At 29.2% G+C, this 21,540-nt stretch overlaps 6 protein-coding genes across 14 annotated transcripts; 3 read left to right on the forward strand and 3 right to left on the reverse strand.

Annotated features, from left to right (window-relative positions):
- The first annotated feature begins 249 nt into the window (after positions 1–249).
- On the forward strand, positions 250–7,234 carry LOC111038450 (DNA-binding protein RFX2-like). 6 transcript variants are annotated; one of them, XM_022321565.1, is made up of 17 exons: positions 250–889; positions 1,151–1,224; positions 2,987–3,159; positions 3,222–3,387; positions 3,580–3,630; positions 4,008–4,110; positions 4,172–4,265; positions 4,521–4,661; positions 4,785–4,922; positions 4,984–5,165; positions 5,236–5,599; positions 5,661–5,901; positions 5,960–6,057; positions 6,125–6,280; positions 6,349–6,551; positions 6,638–6,797; positions 7,078–7,234. In XM_022321565.1, exons 3-17 carry the CDS (start codon positions 3,001–3,003, stop codon positions 7,162–7,164), a joined length of 2,343 nt encoding a protein of 780 aa, XP_022177257.1. In that variant the 5' UTR covers positions 250–889; positions 1,151–1,224; positions 2,987–3,000; the 3' UTR covers positions 7,165–7,234. The 6 variants fall into 6 exon arrangements, with proteins under 6 accessions (XP_022177257.1, XP_022177256.1, XP_022177259.1 ...); XM_022321563.1 differs by having other exon boundaries at positions 255–889; positions 2,993–3,159; XM_022321564.1 differs by having other exon boundaries at positions 250–1,224.
- LOC111038451 (WD repeat-containing protein WRAP73-like) lies at positions 1,252–2,876 on the forward strand. Its single transcript, XM_022321569.1, has 2 exons — positions 1,252–2,426; positions 2,870–2,876. Exons 1-2 carry the CDS (start codon positions 1,252–1,254, stop codon positions 2,874–2,876), a joined length of 1,182 nt encoding a protein of 393 aa, XP_022177261.1.
- A 398-nt stretch (positions 7,235–7,632) lies between the features above and the next one.
- On the reverse strand, positions 7,633–10,588 carry LOC111038465 (succinyl-CoA:3-ketoacid-coenzyme A transferase, mitochondrial). The gene is made up of 10 exons (XM_022321587.1): positions 10,401–10,588; positions 10,240–10,345; positions 9,414–9,643; positions 9,038–9,348; positions 8,812–8,980; positions 8,628–8,748; positions 8,299–8,518; positions 8,149–8,224; positions 7,916–8,086; positions 7,633–7,836 (listed from the first exon to the last, which is right to left on the reverse strand). Exons 1-10 carry the CDS (start codon positions 10,467–10,469, stop codon positions 7,696–7,698), a joined length of 1,614 nt encoding a protein of 537 aa, XP_022177279.1. The 5' UTR covers positions 10,470–10,588; the 3' UTR covers positions 7,633–7,695.
- A 109-nt stretch (positions 10,589–10,697) lies between these two features.
- Positions 10,698–13,737, forward strand: LOC111038466 (adenylyltransferase and sulfurtransferase MOCS3). Of its 4 annotated transcripts, none has more exons than XM_022321590.1 (8): positions 10,698–10,962; positions 11,042–11,151; positions 11,869–11,941; positions 12,005–12,218; positions 12,322–12,623; positions 12,846–13,075; positions 13,145–13,376; positions 13,473–13,737. In XM_022321590.1, the coding sequence occupies exons 2-8, from the start codon at positions 11,056–11,058 to the stop codon at positions 13,628–13,630; spliced, it is 1,305 nt and encodes a 434-aa protein (XP_022177282.1). In that variant the 5' UTR covers positions 10,698–10,962; positions 11,042–11,055; the 3' UTR covers positions 13,631–13,737. The 4 variants fall into 4 exon arrangements, with proteins under 4 accessions (XP_022177282.1, XP_022177281.1, XP_022177283.1 ...); XM_022321589.1 differs by having other exon boundaries at positions 10,698–10,957; XM_022321591.1 differs by having other exon boundaries at positions 10,698–10,828.
- Positions 13,638–17,747, reverse strand: LOC111038467 (probable galactose-1-phosphate uridylyltransferase). The gene is made up of 7 exons (XM_022321592.1): positions 17,593–17,747; positions 15,280–15,449; positions 15,011–15,216; positions 14,726–14,954; positions 14,090–14,306; positions 13,921–14,026; positions 13,638–13,846 (listed from the first exon to the last, which is right to left on the reverse strand). The coding sequence occupies exons 1-7, from the start codon at positions 17,609–17,611 to the stop codon at positions 13,753–13,755; spliced, it is 1,041 nt and encodes a 346-aa protein (XP_022177284.1). The 5' UTR covers positions 17,612–17,747; the 3' UTR covers positions 13,638–13,752.
- Positions 17,748–17,859: 112 nt separating this feature from the next.
- Positions 17,860–20,696, reverse strand: LOC111038464 (phosphatidylinositol 3-kinase catalytic subunit type 3). Its single transcript, XM_022321586.1, has one exon. The coding sequence runs from the start codon at positions 20,560–20,562 to the stop codon at positions 17,935–17,937; it is 2,628 nt and encodes an 875-aa protein (XP_022177278.1). The 5' UTR covers positions 20,563–20,696; the 3' UTR covers positions 17,860–17,934.
- Positions 20,697–21,540: the final 844 nt, after the last annotated feature.

Below are 21,540 nucleotides of genomic sequence, written 5' to 3' on the forward strand. Positions count from 1 at the left end.
GGAGGAGAGATGAGGGGAAAGGAGGGGAAAACATGTTGGTTTAATTAAAATTCATTGACTGAACTTAGTTTCAATGTTATAGCTATTTTAAGTTGAATGTATAAAAAGTAGTCACTCCCTATACGCCTGCCGGTTCCGGTCGAATACGTTATACGTATCATTAATACCGGACGTCGTCGCGGAAGCAGCAGCTGCTAAATATTGCTACGTTATACTCGTTATAGCTGCTATAATAGTACGTAGGTTTTTCATAAAAGGCGCCAAACGCTAGAACGAGCCACGAGCGACCGTTGAGGCGGTTTTTGAACGTCTTTGATGCGTGTCCATCGGGTGAACGATTGTTTTTACCGATTGGCATTTTACACACTATCTTTTGACTATCGAGTATCGTTCCGTTTGTGGAATCCCTTTCGTTGCAAACGGGCGTCTCATTAGTCATTGCATGATCATTACTCTCATTAATTTCGCTACACCTTCGTCGACACGCTTCCAGCCGTATATATGAGCACAGCGATCACCACGACACCACCGTTGCAGTGAAAAACCATTGATATAGGATTCGCAATTTCGCATAATCGAGCGAACCGGACGAAGAAGACCGCCACAGTGCCAGACTCCGCTACGACACACCGGCCGTGCCCGAAGCACACGCGCACGCGCACACCCTACCGAGCTTACGCACTCACGCGACGACGATGTCGGTGGCGCGTCGGGCGTAGGCGACTAGCGATCCGCGAAGACAAGACGCGGCGGCGGCGTGCCCTATTCCTATAATCTTGTTATTGATCGTTTATTGTTGCGCGTTTGTTGTGACCGACACCGCTCCTAGCAACGGGAGAGAAGCCGTAGCCATAGTCACCATGAACGCCTTTTTCCGTCAACAATTCAGGTGAACGATTAACGACGAACAAAAAAATAATAATAAATAAACAAAAAATGCATTTATGTTTGGTTAGTCCGTTGTACACACACGACGTTTACGACTAACAGAACGTAACTGACGTTAGTCAAAAAATTTCGTTTTCGTCCTAACAACAAAAAACCAATAGTAACCGTTTGTGTGTGTGTGTGTGTGTGTGTGTGTGTATATATGTGCGTATATGTGTACTCGTATACGTTCTCGTACGTGTGTATGCGTGTGTATTCACAGGTATACATCACTGACGTTCCATCCTGATCGAAACCTATGAAACGCTTCTGGGAGAGTCGTCCGACAATCGAACAGTAAGTGTTTTGTTCCATTTTATAAAAATGAACGTACTACCACTAGACTATGATGCGTGCGCGTTTTCTACCGACGGCCGGTTCGTGGCGTCTGCCGTTTACAACCGTTTAATCGTCAAGACACAACCGTTTGCGGGCCCACACGTTGTGGCTACAGCCTCTTATGCCATTGATGGTCTGTGGTGGAACGTAACGTCTGATCTTATACTGTGCACACAGTTCAGCAAAGGTGTGGTACAAGTGTACGACGTGTGTGCCGACAAATGGATACGCACCATTAGATGTGGCTATTTCAAATTTGTAGCCGCCGAATGGATAAGTCAAGACAACATTTTGCTGACGCTTGAATTCCATATGGCTTTGGCTGTGTTTAATTTAATGAAAAATTCCATTGTATACATTGAAATCCCCAAACCCATTTGGCCTTGTGCGGTATTTGATAGCGATGGAACTCATATGTTTGTAGTCTCCAAGATAAATGGTTATGAAAAATTGTTAATGATGAGTTCTCGGAGTTTGAATAGGGTTATTTACATTCAAGATATAATAGGACCTTGTAATGGGCTAAATAAATCTCCAGATAATCGATTCGTCTGTGTTTTTAATAATAAAAAACTAGCAATTCTCAATTTTTATTCTGGTAATGTTATTGGCTCAATTGAATGTTTTTTATTAAACACTGTGAGTTGGTCGCCTAATAGTAAATATCTAGCTTTAGGATGTTCCTTGGGTGACATTGTTGTATTAACTTCTTCTAATGAGTTTAATGTAGAATTTAAATTGTCTCGTACTTCACTAAGTGAAGATTATAATTTTTTCCTAGAATCCAATGGAGTATTAATCAAAACAAACCCTTCCAAAACATTCAATTCTGTTTCTTCAAAAATAGCTTTTATTGTTTGGAGCTTTGATTGTAAATATTTGAGTACTTGTGAAGAAAATTCAAAATTTCTTTGTATTTGGGAAAAATATAGATTGATATGTGCAGTAGAATTAGCTAAAGAAATTAAAAAAATGCAGTGGTGTCAGGCAGAAAATAAACTGTCCGTAGCTTATGGTACAGATTTAATTTTTTTTTGGACTGAAGGACAAACTCCTATTTTACAGACTTCACCAAAGCTTGTTGATGGTACATGTTTATTAGTTTCTAACATATCTTGGTCACTTAATAATAGAGATATGATTTTAAGTGATGGAAAAAAGTTTTTATTGTTCACTACTTAATATGTATAGCCAATTTATAATATAATAGATAATTGTAACATAGTTAATAACCATATGTTTGTAGTATTTTTTACATTATATTTTTAATACCTACATAATTAATACTTGAAATTATAACATTTAGTTTTTAAATTATTGTTTTTCTACTTAAAAATTTTAATTTAATTTATTTATTTAAAGTTTTTATTATGTATTTATTAGTATTTTATTGAACAACCAATTATTTTTGTTATTTTGACTATTTAAAATTAAAATATATTTTTTTTAATGTTTAAGTTAATATTTTATTTATTTTTATTTTCTGCTCATGAATGAAAACCAAAATTTAAAAAAAAAAACATTTATACTTGTAACACAAAATTAAATATAATTAGATTTTTATTAATATAACTATGTCTTGCATTATATTGGTTATTAAAAGTTGTTAAACTGTTAAATACATATTAATTAAAATGTTTTTCATTATATATGTGTTTATTTTGTTTGGAATTTTTAACTGTAAATTCAATTTTTAAGAAAATTATGAAATTAAATATGGGTTTAGGTAATTCCATGGCGACTTCTGTAAGAAGTGGAATCAAATTAGAAGGGTCAGCGGGTACTGGTTCCCAAATAAGTACTATTACTGTTGTAACGGCTGGTGGAGTTGGTCAAACTCTTGTTGTACAACCAGTACAACAAACTTCTGTGGTGCGTACGTCCATTGACCAGGTACTTACTTAATTTGTATAGTTTTATGTGTATTATAAATATTTAAATCTTTATGCTTTTAGAATGTCAATAGTAATAGACAACTTGAAAATGCTATACTATGTGGAACTAGTCCAGTTCATGATGATGGATCTGATAAATCAATGGATGATGATCACATAGATCATAAAGATAGGATTTCTTCTACTGTTACTGTTGATAATGGCCACTATATTGTGGCAGCATCAGGTAAGTTAAACAAAATCATTGTATTAATACATTTATGAAACAATGGAGAATTATTTTTGTATGATAAAAGCTTCTTATTCAAATAAAATTGAAAATTTTATCTTATTCTTGTACAATATTAGTTCTCCATTTTTAATATAAAATGCATATTATCATATATCGTGATTATAAAATTACACGCTTACAATTAAGAAGGGACTCAAGGACGATCTTATACTTCCCTTACACCAGTACCAACATTGGGTAAGACTCAGGGAAACATTTATTTAAATTTTAATTTCAAATTATTTGAGTTAAAATTCTCTTGTTTGTATTTTCTTGATTTCATTCCTATTTCATATAAATTTTTTAATGTAGTAATTTATATTTTGCTTAAAAGGCTCCTCATACTGGTACACACATTTTCATGAAAAGTTAAGCCATGTCTCTTGTAACATTACATTAATTTATGTCTATACTCTGCTAAACATTTATTAGTATAATGGTACGTGGAGTCTTTTTGGCTCCTTTGTTTATTTTAGCTTGATTTCTTGTTTCTTATTTTGTAAAAGATATTTAATGTTTAATTTATTTTTTCAATATTATAGCTTAGATACTTAGTTGGTTTATTTTTTGTTTAGTTCCTGAAACTGAGTCTGTTGGTTCTGATGATGTTGGCCATTCGACTTATGTACAGTATGTCGAAGGAACTGGCGAACAAGCAATTTTCACAAATGGGCAAATGTAAATTTGTTATCATTAATTTTAATTCTGATATAAGTATTCATATTAATTTAATATTTAGGGCGTACCCAGTATATACTGTGGGTGAGAGTGGAACAATGTATCAAACTGGTCAAACCCATTATTACACTCCAAGCACAAATTCTTATTCTCAAGTAAATAATATTTATATGAATTCTAGTTTATCAATATTATAAAATTGTCTTGGTTTTGACTTACAGAATTATCCAAAAGTCCTCATCAATTATATTCCTGTATAATACAGACGAACAAGGTTTCTTTTCATTTTGCATTTTTCTAAAAGTCTGTAAAATAAATGGTCAGGACTTTCTGAATTATTCTGTATAGTTAATTATAATTATATTTCTATAATAACATATTGAAATTAAAACATGTTCAAAATGTTAAAGGTTACAAACACCTTAGGCCAACCAACATGTCAGGCACAAATTATTGGTAATGGAACCTACATTATACAACAGAATGTTGACAATGATCATACTATTATTGCTACCGCTCAAAGAGACAGCCCAAATTCCGTTATATCTTCGGTATAATAGTTTTAATAATTATGTGCCTCAATGTGTTTTGTTTTACATTGCCTACATTTTTATAAATTGCTGCATTTTACTTATTACGATTTATGTTTATTAATACTCTATTATTATTATTAGGATGTGTCATATCTTACGGTAAATGCTACTGAGTCTGGCACAACAAACACAAGTATAGATCAACTGAATGGTGTCGAATCAGATGGAGGAATGCAAAACTCCGGTCTTATGCATGCAAATAGAATTTCTCCTGCAACTGTAAGCTGTTCATACATATTTTTGGAATAATAAATTATTCAATTATATATTATTATGAAAGGTCAACTGGCTGATGGAAAATTATGAAATGGCTGAAGGGGTGTCGTTACCTCGATCAACGTTATATAATCATTATCTAACACATTGCTCGGAAACTAAGATTGATCCTGTAAATGCAGCATCATTTGGTAAACTTATTCGATCTGTGTTTATGGGATTACGTACAAGGCGCCTAGGAACTCGGTATGGTGCTATCTTTAACTATTTGACTACACTGTGTGATTTATTTAATCAACAATTTTTTGTTTTTTAGAGGAAATTCCAAATATCATTATTATGGCATCAGAATTAAGGCTAGTTCATTATTAAATGACTTTTCATCAGAAGAAAACCTACCAGGGCGAACAAATCAAAGTAGTAGTTCGAAAAAAATTAAGTTCATTAAAACCGAAGAGCGAAACTGCAATCAATATACCACCAACAGTTCAGATTCTGCTAATTGTTCTCAAAACAGTATTCCATCATCTCCTCAAGCACAAAACCAAGAATATTTAGGTGATGGTGCTAATGCTGTACCAGAGTTTCCTGATATTATTTTGGATGAAATACAATTGGATGATAATTGTACTTTAGAAGATGTAGATACATTCAAAAATTTGTACCGTGAACATTATGAGGTACTAAATTGTTTTTAATTTGAAACTTTTAAATTTAATTTTAAAAATATTGCTTTTTTAGGCGTTTTTAGGTGCCATATTGAACTTAGAATTTGGCACTATTGAGTCACTTTGGCGAGAATTTTGGCGTAGTCAAGATAATAATAATGATGAATGTGAAGAAGAAAAATATTTATCGAAAGAAAAATTATACTCATTGTCAAAGTGCAAAACATTGCAACTGTTTGTAAAAACTGTTGACTTTCTATTTTATCAAAACTTGGTGAAAGTTTTAATTCCAGATGTTCTTCGGCCTGTTCCTGGTATGTATATTTAATGGGTTTGTTTTTAGAGGTATAACTATTGTTAAATTATGTACAGGGACATTAACACAAGCCATTAGAAATTTTTCAAAAGGCTTAGAGTCATGGCTCATATCTGCAATGCAAGGGTGCCCAGAAGAAATGATCTCAATAAAAGTTATTATTTTCATATAATTTTTATTCAACTATTCATTGTTATTATTATTGTAATTCATAATTTTAGGTGACTGCTGTTAGCGCCTTTGCACAAACCTTACGCAGATACACTTCGCTTAATCATCTTGCCCAAGCAGCGAGAGCTGTGCTTCAAAATTATACCCAAATAAATCAAATGCTTACTGATTTGAATCGTGTGGACTTCCGTAATGTACAAGAACAAGTAAGAGGTTTTAAAATTTGAAATAGTGTTCTTAAATATAGTAAATCAATTTATTGGTTATAAAAAAGGCTTCTTGGGTGTGCCAATGTGACTCAACATTGGTCCAACAATTGGAAGCAGATTTTAAGCATACTTTACAACAACAAAATTCTTTAGAAGAATGGGCAACGTGGTTAAAAAGTGTTGTGGATAATTGTTTGAAACAATATCGTGATACACCTAATTTCACTAAAGAAGCTAGGCAGTTTTTATTAAAATGGTCATTTTATAGGTAAATATTGATTATTAAGATTTTTGAAAATTAATTATGCATTTATCATAAATGATTTACATTCATACTTATGTTATTTATTATAGTTCGATGGTGATACGCGATTTGACTTTACGTTCAGCTGCTAGTTTTGGATCGTTTCACCTAATACGCCTACTCTATGATGAGTACATGTTCTATTTAATTGAACATGAAGTGGCTCTAGTCACAGGAGAAACACCAATTGCAGTAATGGGTTCAGGAGATGTAAGTATAGTTAAATAATGTATTAAATGTATTTAGCTAATTAAAATAATTTTAAATACATTTTTGTTTTTGTAACTTATTGTATAATATATATTAATTAGGCTATAAGATGTAATTTGTCTTACTCAAAAATTATCAGTTTTCAAGACTGAATAGTAATTAGTAAAAAATATTATAAATCATTGCATAAACATTAAAAACATGTAATACTTCTTTTGCTTTGATTACATAATTTTTCAGGTATTTATGTAATAATATTTTATATATATTTTTAATTTAGAAAACTATACCCACTGAAGTTATGATAGACTACGACTCCACAGAGTATACCACTAATTGCAACGGAAAACGCATGAAAATGAACTAGTCGCCATGCCATATTATATATTTCATTTTTGGGCACATATTCACATAAAATTATTTTAGTTATTGTTTGAACCGATTGTTTTTTTTTTTTTTTTGTTATTGTGCGCACTGCAATTTTTATTTTTATTTAAACCTACCTACACTTTGTAGATGACGTTTTTATTTATTAATTCCCAAAGACTTAAATATTATCTACATTTTTTATATGACATTTTGTGCAATTATTTGTTTCTATTTTTTTCATTATTGATTTTGTAAATTGTAAAATGTTTGTTAAAAACATTCAACAAACATTTAATATTATGATTGGATTTTTTGAGGCCTAAACAGCATTTGTGATGAAAATTGTTTTCAACTTTTTTTTTCTTGTTTATAATATATCTAAATACTTAATAATATTATATTGTATTTTAACTTGTGTTTAATTGTGTTTTTTGGTATTACAATTTTTCAATATACACATACACACTAAATGCAAAATTGATTTTATTAACATAACAAATTATACACTTTTAGTAATTATAATTTAGAGCTATTCTACTTGTCCCATTATTTTCAAGTTATCTGCTTTGACAAACTCGCATCCAGTACTTTGAACTATGTCTACAATTTCGACGCCATCAGCAATCTCAACTAATGTCAACCCATTCTCCGGATCCACATCAAATACACACTGAAAAATACAATTCATATTTTAAATGCATAGTATTAAACAACTGATATCAAGTAACATAATAACCATAGTAAATTACCTTCTCTGTGATAATCTTGTCTACACATCGACTACCAGTTAATGGAAGAGTACAACTAGATATAATTTTTGGTGAGCCATCTTTTGTTGTATGTTCCATGACTACTATGACTTTAGTATGTGGAGCTGACACAAGGTCCATTGCACCACCCATACCTTTGACCAACTTTCCCTGATTGAAAAAAAAAACAAAACAATTCAAGTAAATAAAAAATATATATATTTAATATTTACCGGTATCATCCAATTAGCCAAATCCCCGTATTGTGACACTTCCATTGCACCCAATATAGTTAAATCCAAATGACCTCTAATTAGAATATAGAAAAGTATTAAAAAACAATTATTACAGAAAATCATAATTCATAGCTCCAGTATAGTTACCCCCTGATCATTGCAAAACTTTCTTCACTACCGAAAAAACTGCTACCAGGTATGACAGTTACTGTTTCTTTACCAGCATTTATTAAGTCTGGATCAACACATTTTTTGGATGATGGATATGGACCAAGACCGATAATACCATTTTCACTTTGTAACATAACTTGAACACCTTCAGGAATGTAATTACTAGCTAACATTGGCATGCCTATGCCCAAATTAACTGTTTAAAATATTTGTTAAGGGTATTTAATTATTTAACTGATAGTTATGATAGCAATGCTACAATTTAGAGATGAGTGAACTGACATAAAAGTAAAACAAAAGGATACTGTACATGCCGTTTTTGAATTCAAGAGCTGCACGATTAACAATTGTTTCTCTTAATTGAGCAGCTGGTGAGCTAACTAACATCGAAATGGATTCATCAGACTTTTTGGACAAAACTGTTTTCTAAATGTTAATCGGTTCTATTATTGTTTAATATATTTAATTTATGTTACATCAATATTTTACTTCAATTTTTTTTATGTAATCTTTGCCAAGAACAATCCTATCAACATATATTCCAGGAACATGTACTTGATCAGGATCAATATTACCATTTTCAACTATTTCTTCAACTTCCACAATTGTAGTTTTTGCGGCTGTACACATGATTGCATTAAAGTTTCGTGCTGATTTACTATCAAATTAAAATTATTATTACTAATGTTAACAAACTGTTTGTTAATACTATTACTTAAATACAAGATTTCCTTCATGGTCTGCCTTTTGTGCTTTAATAATAGCATAATCGGCCGTAATTGCTTTTTCCAAAACATACGTCTTATCATCAAAGACTTGAGTTTCTCGAACATCGCTGAAGATTTCCACGCTTCTAATTGGGTTTTTTTTGTTAGCTTCATTGTTCTCATTATCTTCAGCTGATTCTTTAAGCAATGAATACTTTAGTGGAATTCCCCCTTCTTCCACAAGAGTACCTACAGCAGTTGGAGTATAAAATGCTGGTATACCTGCACCTCCAGCTCGTATACGCTCAGCTAATGTTCCCTAAAAATGAGATTATACTTCTATAACTATTAATTGATACTAATTAATATTATTAATCCACAAACTTGAGGAGTAAGTTCTACTGTAAGCTCTCCATTTAGATACTGCTGAACAAATTCAGAATTTTCACCCACATATGAACCAATTACTTTAGATATTTTCTTTTGTTTCAATAACTTCCCTAAGCCAAAATTATCCACACCAGCGTTATTGCTTATTACTGTCAAGTTGTTTATGTCTTCTCGTTCTACTAAACCATCAATTAATTTTTCGGGAATACCACAAAGGCCAAAACCTATATTTATAAACAATTGTGAATTAAAAATCAACATATTTCATTGTTTATTTTTATATTTTATAATTCCCAGTTAAATGTTAAAAACAATTTGAAAGTCAGAAATTTGAATTTGAATCAGTATAAAGTGCACTTGTACAATATTAATTGTACTGCATTATCTGATGGTCCAATTTATTGGTTTAAATTTTGTTTTATTTAAAGACAATAATATTTTAGTTCTAAAAATATTGCCAAGAGTTTTCATTAAAAATGCAAATTTTGATAGTTTTATGCATAATGCATGGCAAAAATAGTTTGGTAAAGTATATTGATTCTAATACATTATTATAATCACACTAATTGTTTAATGTGACTTAAAAGAAACCAATAATAAGTTAAAACTAGTAAAATAAATTCATTCCAATCAAAAATTAAAATTATCTATAACAATATTCTCTAAATATATTATATACATATAAATATATATCATATGTAAAAAGTCATAATTTATTATATAAATATAAGTTAATTAAATTATATTATTTTAATAATTAACAATACTCTCAGTACTCAACTATAAATTATTAAAATATAATATTAATCATTTAACTAACCACCAAATAGAATTGAACTGCCAGGTTTAATATCCTCTAATGCATGACAGACAGATGTATAAATTTTTTGTTTTTTTAGATTGACATTGAAACTAAAATTTGACACCTAAAAAATGTGATTATTTAGTTTAGAACAGTTAATTAAATTATATTTATCTCACCTGAAGCACAACAATAAGGTTTTTTGCTGTTGGTCTAATATAATGACGATTTGTGCACAATGAAAACATTATGTTCGTGTTTTTGTGAATTGTGGTCACATTCAATAAATTATTTATAATAATTGCCTCTTTATCTTCGCTTCAAATATTTTTCATTTAAAATAAAAATAAAAAAAAGTGGTTGAACCACTTTGAACTCTAATTTTTTTATCGTTATGTTATCAAAATGTAGACCTCATAATAGTATATTTTGTGTTATCAATTTATTATTCAAGTTGTTCAAGTGCATGGACCTACTAACGCTTTATATTAACCATGATGTAGAGAAGATTACATCGTGACATCGTTTTAATGGTCAGTAAGGTTCATCGTATTAAGCACGATTAAAGATATTCAAGTATATCTGCAGACTGCAATCGTGGTATTAAGTATGTTTATGATTCGAATTTCAAGCAGCATATTTTATTCTAAAATAAATCAGTTTTAAGAGATACCTAACCTTAATGTAAACAGAAAAATCGAAAAAACAATTTTTGATTCATTATGAACTGTGATCTGTAAAGTATTAAATTAATTAATTAATCTGTTCAAATCAGTTCTACTCAGATAGTCATATGTATTCAAAATGACATCGTGTTTAGATAATACTGAAGACATGAACAATGATGAAGAAATAAGTCGATTATCTGCTGAAATAGCACTATTAAATGTTGAATTGAATACAAAATATGCATTATTAAAAAAAAAACAGGTACCTAATAATTTTAAATAATAAATAATATTATATTAATATTGGTGATACAATATCAAACAAATTCCAAAATTGCAAGTCTCAGAAATTAAGTTCATAAAATTGATATAAGTTGCATTATATTATAGTGTTTAAAAAGTCCCATGTCATATTTTCACAGTAAAAATGACAAGAAATAAAAAAATAAAATATAAACTTGCCAAAATTCAATTAAGGGTTGGCATAATATTTTTATATACTGCATAGGTAGGTAATATGTTGAAGTTACCATTTGTCTGGATTTTTATTCATGTCTTAAAAATAGAGGAAAGCTTAAAAAATTATAAAATAAAATATAATAATTATTTTGCCTGTTTTAAGCACCAAAAACAAAAATGTGATGATTTTGAAAATATATCAATAGATAAATATTTACATGGAATACTTCATAATTTTCATTATCAACTTAATAACTATTTATATAATATGTACAAATAATTTTTTTTAACTGTTAATTGTTAACGATAATATAAAAATAATAAAAATAAAAATTTTATAAGATAGTTCAAATTTAATTATCAATTTTTATATTTTATGCAAATTTCTGCACTTTAAAACAATGTGGCAGTATATTGTTTTAATTGGTACTTGAAATATTATTATACTTGCAAATTGCAATATTTTTGATCTTGAAACTTTATTTTTACCCATTCTATTATACATTTTTTAATATTTTAGAAGCAATGCTTGACTAAACTTGACATTAACCGTTATAGCAGACAGATAATTTTACCAGAAATTGGTGTTGAAGGTAAAATATTGTATTATTTACTTTATATTTGTATGATTTCTAAAATTATAAAAATTTAAATAGGACAAAAAAAATTGAAAACTGCGAGTGTTCTTATAATTGGCGTTGGTGGCCTAGGATGTCCATCATCAATGTATTTAGCAAGTGCCGGAGTGGGTACAATTGGACTAGTTGACTATGATGAAGTGGAACTTAGTAATTTGCATAGACAGTTGTTGCATGCACAGTGCAATGTTGGTATGCGAAAAGTTGAGTCTGGCAAATTATCACTAAATCGGTTTGTAGTTAATTATTATTTATTACCTAAAAAAAATTGTCAATTTAACATTCATATTATTGTATTACTATTGTTATTATTTTTTGAATAACTTAATTTTCAGTATGAATGAGGATGTTAACATTGTTGTCCATGACGTTCAATTGGATGGTCATAATTCATTGGACATTTTTAAACAGTATGACGTAATTATAGATGCTACTGATAATTTGGTTACTCGATATATAATTAATGATACTTGTGTAAAAGCTGGTAAGCCTTTAGTCTCAGGATCAGCTATACATTGTGATGGGCAACTGACCGTTTATAACTACAAAGGATCTGTATGCTTTAGATGTTTACATCCAAAACCACAATCCCCAGAAACTGTAGGAAATTGTGCTTCAGCTGGTGTTTTGGGACCAGGTAACAATATATCATTACTGTCCTCATATTCACGATGAAACCTTATAACGAACACCTTATAAGACCTATATCCCTTGTATTTTAGTCTTCCTATAATGGATACCCTGTTATAACAAAAATATCAGTTGGTATCGAGCGATTCCATTATGGGAAGGTTTAACTGTATATGTAATATTATTATGTATAAAATATTTATTTACACTTGTTAATTATTATTTACAGTTCCCGGGGTCATTGGTGTTCTACAAGCAATGGAAACTATCAAAATTATTGTTGATCATCCAAATGTATTACACAACAGTTTACTGTTATATGACGGAGGAGATTGTGAGTTTAAAAAAATTAAATTAACAAATGTAAAACGAAATGGATGTATATGCACAAAAAATCCAGAAGATGTAACAATAACCATGGACTATGAAGAATTTTGTGGATCAAAAGCAAATGATAAAGTAAATTTAATATGCATTCAACGTACCTAATGTTTTTAAAATATTTATTTATTGATTGATTTTCATTAGTTCAAAACGCTTAATTTGCTGAAAGAAAATGAACGTATAACCGTTTTAGATTTAAACGAATTAGTATCTAAAAAAACTCCATTTTTGATGATAGATGTACGTAAAAAAGTAGAATATGACATGTGCCATTTACCTTTTACCATAAATATTCAGCTAAGTGATTTAAAAAAAGAAGCCACTCGTTCTAACTTGATTGAAAAAATTAATTCATATGGTAATATGACTCCAAATTGTAAGTAAAATTACCATAAATAATTAATAACTTTATTAGATACACATGCAGACAAAAAACAAATCAGAAATTCTTATTATGCTTGTATTTTTACAGTAATTACTATTTGTCGTCGAGGCAATGACTCTCAAAGAGCTGTAGATGAGTTAAAGAAATACACTGAGATAACAGACAATGTAAAATGGATAAAAGATGTCATAGGAGGACTATATGAATGGAGCATGCAAATAGACAAGGACTTTCCAATATATTAAAAAAAAATATTGTTGATAAACTATTTAATGTAACTATTATAACATATTAATCAGGTGACAATTATTTTGATAATAAAAAGGTCTCTGAATTTTATACATGAACTAAATATATTTATTTGGTTTTATTTCAAATAGTGAATATCTGATTGTGCTCTTAATCGTTCTGCAGCTTGTTCTGCAGTTAAATCTCTTTGGCATTGGGCCAACAACTCAAATCTAAATATTTATACACACAAATATAATTTATTATTGATCAGTAAATACTAAAATTAAGTATCAATATTATTTACCCAGATATGAATTTTTTGACTGTTGCTGAACGTAACAATGGAGGCAAATAAATCCCATGGAATACCCAGTGGTCACTATTTTCACAATTTGGTCCTGTTGGTGCACCTAACAATACATAGGAAATACAGTTATTAGCTCATCTTGTGTTATATTAATATTCAAACTTACCATGCCAACCCATTGAATATGGAAATGATGTTTTGAACATGTTATCATATTTTATCGTCAATATTTTCATGGCTGATGCCAAAGTTGTTTTTTCATGTTCTGTAATGTCGTTCATCCTTTTTACATGTCTCTTAGGTAATATCATAGTCTCATATGGCCATGTAGCCCAAAATGGCACCAAAACAACCCAATGTTGATTTTCAGTAACAATTCTTATCTATTTAAAAATAAATTGGTAATTTTATCAAAAAAATGAATATTAATATTTATTAAACATTTTTAAATAGTTATCCACGCACATCTCACCCTCCTGTCTTTACAAGTTATATACAAATTTGAATTAATTAAAAAAAATGTAGGTGCTTACTATTTCTAAGTACATAACCCCACAACAAGTTTCAGTCTTTCTTCTTTGAGCTTAAGTAACTACAAATTTTTTTTAACTATTTCATATTTGGCTCATTAACACAGTTACTGCTAAAAAAAATATTACCTAATTGAAAAAAAGTTATTGGCTGGGACAAAATGGTATATTATGTAAATAAATAGAGTTATAAAATAGGGGGAAGCTACCAAGTAAGGTTATTATACTATTTATGTAACATAGAGAATCGTATGATATTTTATATTTTGTACCTTTGCTTTTAATTCGCGATCAACATAATCCATCAGCATTGGTCTTCCATGCTTTTCCAAGTATTCTCTCTGATTAATATCTTTGATTTGTGGTTCATTTGGTAAAAATGAACAAGCCCATATTTGGCAATGGGGATGATGATTAGAACAACCCATCATAGTACCTTTGTTTTCAAATATCTGCACCCAAGTATAGGTCTTTCCTAGTTCTTCCAATTGCTCTATCCAACTGAAAAAATAAATAAAATAGTAAAAATGAACAATAAAATATACTTTAAATTATACCTTGAAATCACGGTTACTATATCATTTATAGACATAAGAGCAATCGTGACATTGGATTTGGGATAAAAACACATAACACGACATGTACCTTTAACGCCTTCAATTTGAAACAAAGGATCATCACTTTGAGGAGGTGATGGTGTATCCTCTAACATGGCTGGGAAGTCATTTGTAAATACATATGTAGATTTGTACTCTGGAGTCAACTAGAAATATTGTAGATTAAAACATCACATATCACAAAAAATAGTACTATTATATATACTAACAATTCCACTACTCCTGACTACACCAGGACATAGGGGATTGGTAGGATCAAATTCTGGACCCATATCACTGTGCACAGATTCTGTTTGTCCATCCCAAGGCCTTTTCATTCGGTGAGGAGATACCAAAATCCATTCTCCTTTTAATGGATTATACCTCCTATGAGGGTGTTCTAAATTGAAGATATAATTTAAAAACTAATTAAGTACAATACTATTAATTATAGAACATGTGTAAGCATCAACATGAAAATATACTATCACTCATTTTTTTTTCAAAAAACCTTTTTAAAATATGATGTGTTAAATTTTATACATTTATAATTAACTCAAAGAATATATTTTTAAAATTTTAGATTCTAAGTGGATGAATGTATTGACATTATGATGAGTGTTTATAAATATATATTTGTGTAAACACACATTTTTTCATAAAAAAATGCTATTACCATAAACTTTGAGTAATGTTACTTGTAGCAAATTATGTCTAGTTTGTACTTGAATGGGTCTAAAGTAGACATTTATCAGTATTTATTAACATGAAAAAAGATTCTGATCAAAAACTTTTTATAAATTTGTTCAAAATAATTTGCACTTTTACAAAATGTTGATAAATGTTGTTAAATTTTAAATGCTTATAAAATAATTGTACAATAATGACAACTTAAGAGGAACCTTGTATTACATTTTCAAACATTTCGACCCAACAAAAAATGTTATCGACATAATTTATTGAAAAAAAACTAAAGCAATTGAAAATTAGAAATTCATATAAGACTGTAAATAGTTAATAAAAAGGTCAAAAAGTTTTGAAAATTATATCATGTAGAGAAATGAGAAAATAAATATTTGGTGATACTTTTAACTTTCAAGTATCTGCGGTTATTTATTTTTAAACTAGGTACACAAAAAACAATAATGTCATAGTTGAAAACTGGTCTTCAGTAAAATGACTGTATTTCTTTAATTTTCGTTTGTTTTTCCCAATTATTTAGAAAGTAATGGACATTTTAAATGTTGACCTCTCAAAAGTACGAACTAGATTCAATTTGCTATCAGAAACCATCTTTGCTCAGAATTTTTTTGGTGTAAGATAATAGGAGTATATCATTGAATTAAAATTGCACACATCTATTACAATTACGATACTTCTAGAATATATTAGTAATTTTTATTTTGAAAAGTGTGTAATAGAAACATATTCATAAGTTCTATTAAGTACATTAATATTTTACATATATTCTTGACCTTAATAAGAATTAAATAAAGTATTTATAATTAGTAATTAAAAGCAGATAGATTGGCCTACTTATATATTGCCTACTGTATTTGTTTTTAAATTGTAAGTTTAATCAGGAATTTAACAAAATAGGGTGTATTAAATTTTTATTTTTTATCATGGTAAGTTAAATTATTAGATCTGTAAAGGGAAATGATCACATATCACAAGGATCTTTTCTAAATTTTTATCTACCAGTAAGTAAACACTTATAAAGTTATAAATAATAAATATATTATAAGGTTATCTTAAGATGACCTGTTATTTATAATACTATAAATAAAAGATCAATGTAATAAGCAGTATTTTATTAATACTTAATGACGTTAATGTAATAACTTTGGGTAATCCACCAACTATAATTTATGGTTTTTAGTACTTTGAAAATATCAAATTTAGGAATTACTTTTTTTATTTTATTTAGCCTAATATAAAGTTATCACAACTCAAAATTTACATTACAGTTGTATAAGAATAAAATACAGGCAATAAAGTGACAATACTTAAAAAGATACAATGTAGACAATACTTTAAAACTATCTACATTTATTTAATTTTGAAAATATTTTCTCAAGATTAATAATTTTAAGGTAAATATGTTTATAATAACATTAAATTGGAATTTCTACTGTTATAAATCAATGATTTTCAAAATAATATTAATTTATTGAACATAAAAAAAATCTGTTATTATTGTTACTAGAGGTTTTATTTAGTTTTGCTAAACATATATTTTAATGATTTACTAGATAATGTATGTAATTGAGATTTACAATATATTTTGTAATAAACCTAAAAATTAATATTTGTTATAGATTTTAACATGTTTTGGTATTTCATGTAGGTACTAGGTAGTAGGTTAAATACCTTTAATTCACCATTTGTAATATAATAAAATTAATTGTACTTTTACATAATTGTTATGTCTTATGTGTATTATTTTTAATGAAATATTAGTAAAAAAAATGTTCTCAAGCACTTACACACCCATCTATAATATAATAATAAATTAAATGACAATAAATTGAGATAATTACCAGATGCGTTGAACTCCATGATGTGTCTTAAATTTATTTTCCGTTGAATGTATGAAATAAAATATATTATTAGTCTTATTAAAAGATGTGCACTTAAGAAAATAATTGAAAATTATTCAACTGACGTAGTTTAAGGTTTACATATTTTTACAGATAAGATAACACTATGATAGGTATATAGCTACCTAATTATCAATTCATAAACAACATTGTTCATATTAAGATATAAAAAAAATAGATATTAGATACCCAATTAAAAAATATATATTATCATTTACATGTATATAATTAAATAAAAACAGCATAATAAATAATTAACAGTTGTTTATACATTGTAACATTTTATTTTCTCCAATATTGAGCAAACTTATGCAACTGTTCAACAAGTACTGCCATCACAGCAGTAACAGAAACATCTAATAGATTTTGGAAATAATGAACAGCTTCTTCATCACCCAAATCTAGTCTGAATTTGTCTTGAACTTTATTAACAGTCTTATCAGGTTCTAGCGCAATATCTGGAACGCTGGCATCTACCATCAATGAGAAAAGATTTAGGATAAGATTAGCATGGCGCCTCAAGTGCAAAAATGCAGTATAACATAATTTTCTGAATTCATGATAATGTTCGCTGTTGACACCACCCATTGCTTCAACCATTTCTTTGCTTAATTTCATGGGCGGAGGCAATGGTTTAGGGTCTCTTCCCAATATGTATCCGAAATCTATGTGAAACAATTTACCCGTTGAAGTCAATAATAAATTATCAAAATGACGATCGCCAACTCCCAATAAATATGTTATAACACAGTATCCAGCACAACTTTTTATATAATTCTCCATGATATCAGAAGATATTCCAAAGGGTGCATTCTCATTTGGATGGGTCTTACGGAAATAATTTTGTATTGTACCTTCAGTAGCTAATATTTCAGCAACAGGTAGTGAATTTACAAACTGTACAAAACCATGTCGTGTGCTTGTTGCCAACACTCTATATGGAGTAAGTTTCAAATCTAAGTTTTCACTCCTTAAAAGTTTATCCATAAGCGTAATGATTTGTAATATGAGTTGATCTTGTCTCAAATCATCGCCGTGTTTAAAAATAGCTACATATTCTTTGTTATCTTGTACCATGAACGTTAGTCTGGAAGGCATTAGAGCAGACTTAAAGAGGACTGCTTTCTCAGGAACTATACCTGTAATATGAATACTGGGATCAAGTGGTAAATGTAGAGGTTCGAATGACATAAAACTAAATTTGGTATCTGTTTCACCTAATAAGGCTTGCAGTTTATCGATCTTCTTTTTACGGTTGCCACTTTCCCTGGCAACGGTTTTGATAATTCTAACTAAACGATCAATAAAATTTTGTTGACGTGTCAACATTCCATGTATTCGCTGACATTCTGCACTTCCATTATACAAAGTCATCAAAAATGTTTTCATAACACTTAAATACATGTTACGAACACGTATATCTTGTTTAATAGTAGAGTCTTGATCTTCACATTCAATCATCAAATACCAATAAAAATAGTTAGCCAAACTGAAGTTTTTACTTGCTCTATGTATCAAAAAACGCGCAAGGTCCATGTCTTCAGGCTTACACATTTCAAAATGATTAATTGTACAAGCGATATTACTGTCACTACTGTCTTTTAAACTTAATCCGGATACTGACTCTGTCAAACTGTCGGTTACAGGATATTTATCCTCCATTAACTTTAAGCTGTTGTTGATATGCTCAAAGTTTTCATACTTAAGAGCTTGAACCAACTGTAATAAGTACAAGAGTAAATCTTCATCAGTTGCTTGTTGTAATCGTTCTACAGCATATTTGCGTACTAATGAATGTTTGAATGCTGGACTTAATAAACGCAAAGAGTCATCTACATCCATTGGAGCCCATTGATACATCATATCTAATGCCTGCATAGCCTCTCCATGCAATTTCCAGTTAACACATTCTAGAAATTTTGTTAGAGCCTTTTTTTGATTACATAGGTAAAATCGGTACTTCCATATCAGATCTTGTTCTTCCGTAGTTAATATTTTCGTAGGGGGATATCCAACAATACTGTTTAGCATATCCCTTATTGTTGCAGTTGGTTTTGCATCCTTGTCGGATATACCACTTCTTAAACTTCTGGCAAGTTTATGATGTTTACTTTCTACTAAATTTTCTTGCATTACTTCAGCATCCGGTACAGTAACTATATCTGGGTTAACTCTAAATGGATATATTTCATCACCATCTTGCTCATAATGCACAACATTATACACAGTACCGTTTGATAAAATTTCTGGAAATTCTATCATTAAATAAGGATAATTGGAGGTCTTTTTTTCTTTTTCATTGATAAGTTCAATCTCTCTAAATGTTAATCTGTCCAACCAGTCAACTTCAGGTATATTGCCATTTCTGTGCTGTTTGGCCAATTTAGCTAGCGATTGCATGCGATTAGTGTCTGACAAACACTTGCCCGGTGTAGAAGATACATTACCATCAGCTTCTCTATCAGGCCATACTCTGAGATCAATCATACCTTGTCGAAAAACACCATGTTTGCCAAATAGTGATATGGATGTACCACCAACTGCCGTCATAGTAGTTGGTCCAGCACAGTCATACACTGTTAGAGTTAATAATGCATTCCTCGGCAAATCACTGAACTGAATTGGTAAAATAACCCATTCATTCCAGCTCCAACGGTTTGTAAAATGTTTGTAAGAGGTTGAAACTGGTAAGCTAAGTGGTTTACTGTCACTATATACTTGGCAGTATACTACCAGATCAGAAATAGGCTTTTGATATAAGCCGGAAAATTTTTTCATTGGATCACTAAGTATTTTTTCATAATCGATGTTGTGTTTGATGCCTTCAAGAGTTCCAATTTTTATCTGAACATTTGTCTCTAATGAACAACTGTACACATAGTTAAAAGTGCTATTCAGATTATTACTCATCTTCAATGTTCTGATATGCAATATGAAATACTCAAATGTTTAATAGTTTTAAACTAAGCAATCACTCACATTATTTTGAAATCCTATTGTTTTCATATAACAAATTTAAACACCCACACTGGTCACATTTTATTTAAAATTTAAAATTAACTTAATATTCGGCTTAAATATTCAAACATAACATTACATTTTACATTCACAATTCATACCAGAGTAATAAATTATTCATCCCTTTTCAATGGTACAATTTCTTAAGCTTACAAGTTACAATTTACTACTTAACACTTAATTTAAATATTTAATATTTTAATCATTGTAAAAATTTGCCAAGTTAAAAGATAAAACTGTTATCAGTTATCATCACAGATAATATATTTATATATTATATAAATCATAGACGTAATATAAATATATAATATGCACAGATATATAGAATAATTTATTTATTCTATATATCTGTGTAAATTTATAATATATATATATTTTTTTATATAAAACGTTTTACCAATTTACCATAATATATTAAAATATAATATACTATTCAACAATTTTATATTGTAAAAATAAAAATATATGCGATAAAATATTATAATATACTATATTTATTTGCCTTGAAGCATTTATTATTATTCTATTTTAAAATCAATGATAAAAACCTTAAAGTTTAGGTCTATGATTTCAAGTATGGACTTCAACATCTTGAGGTAATATTGTATACATTATAACCATACTACAATGAATAGTGAATATAAAATATTTAATATTCTAATATGGATCTATACCTACATGATGTCTTGTCTTGTATAATACTATTTATTATTTACCTACAACCTACACGGCTGCATCTAATCTATTTCTGTCTTTTGAAATATTTACGAAGTAATTAGTTGATCGTTGGGGATTGGTGATGATCACCGAATATAATCTGAAGCATGACGAAATAACGTTATTTCTATCATGATCTGAAGGTTATTGGAT

Source organism: Myzus persicae, unplaced genomic scaffold, assembly GCF_001856785.1.
Source record: "Myzus persicae strain clone G006 unplaced genomic scaffold, MPER_G0061.0, whole genome shotgun sequence".
NCBI classification, from domain to species: domain Eukaryota; kingdom Metazoa; phylum Arthropoda; class Insecta; order Hemiptera; family Aphididae; genus Myzus; species Myzus persicae.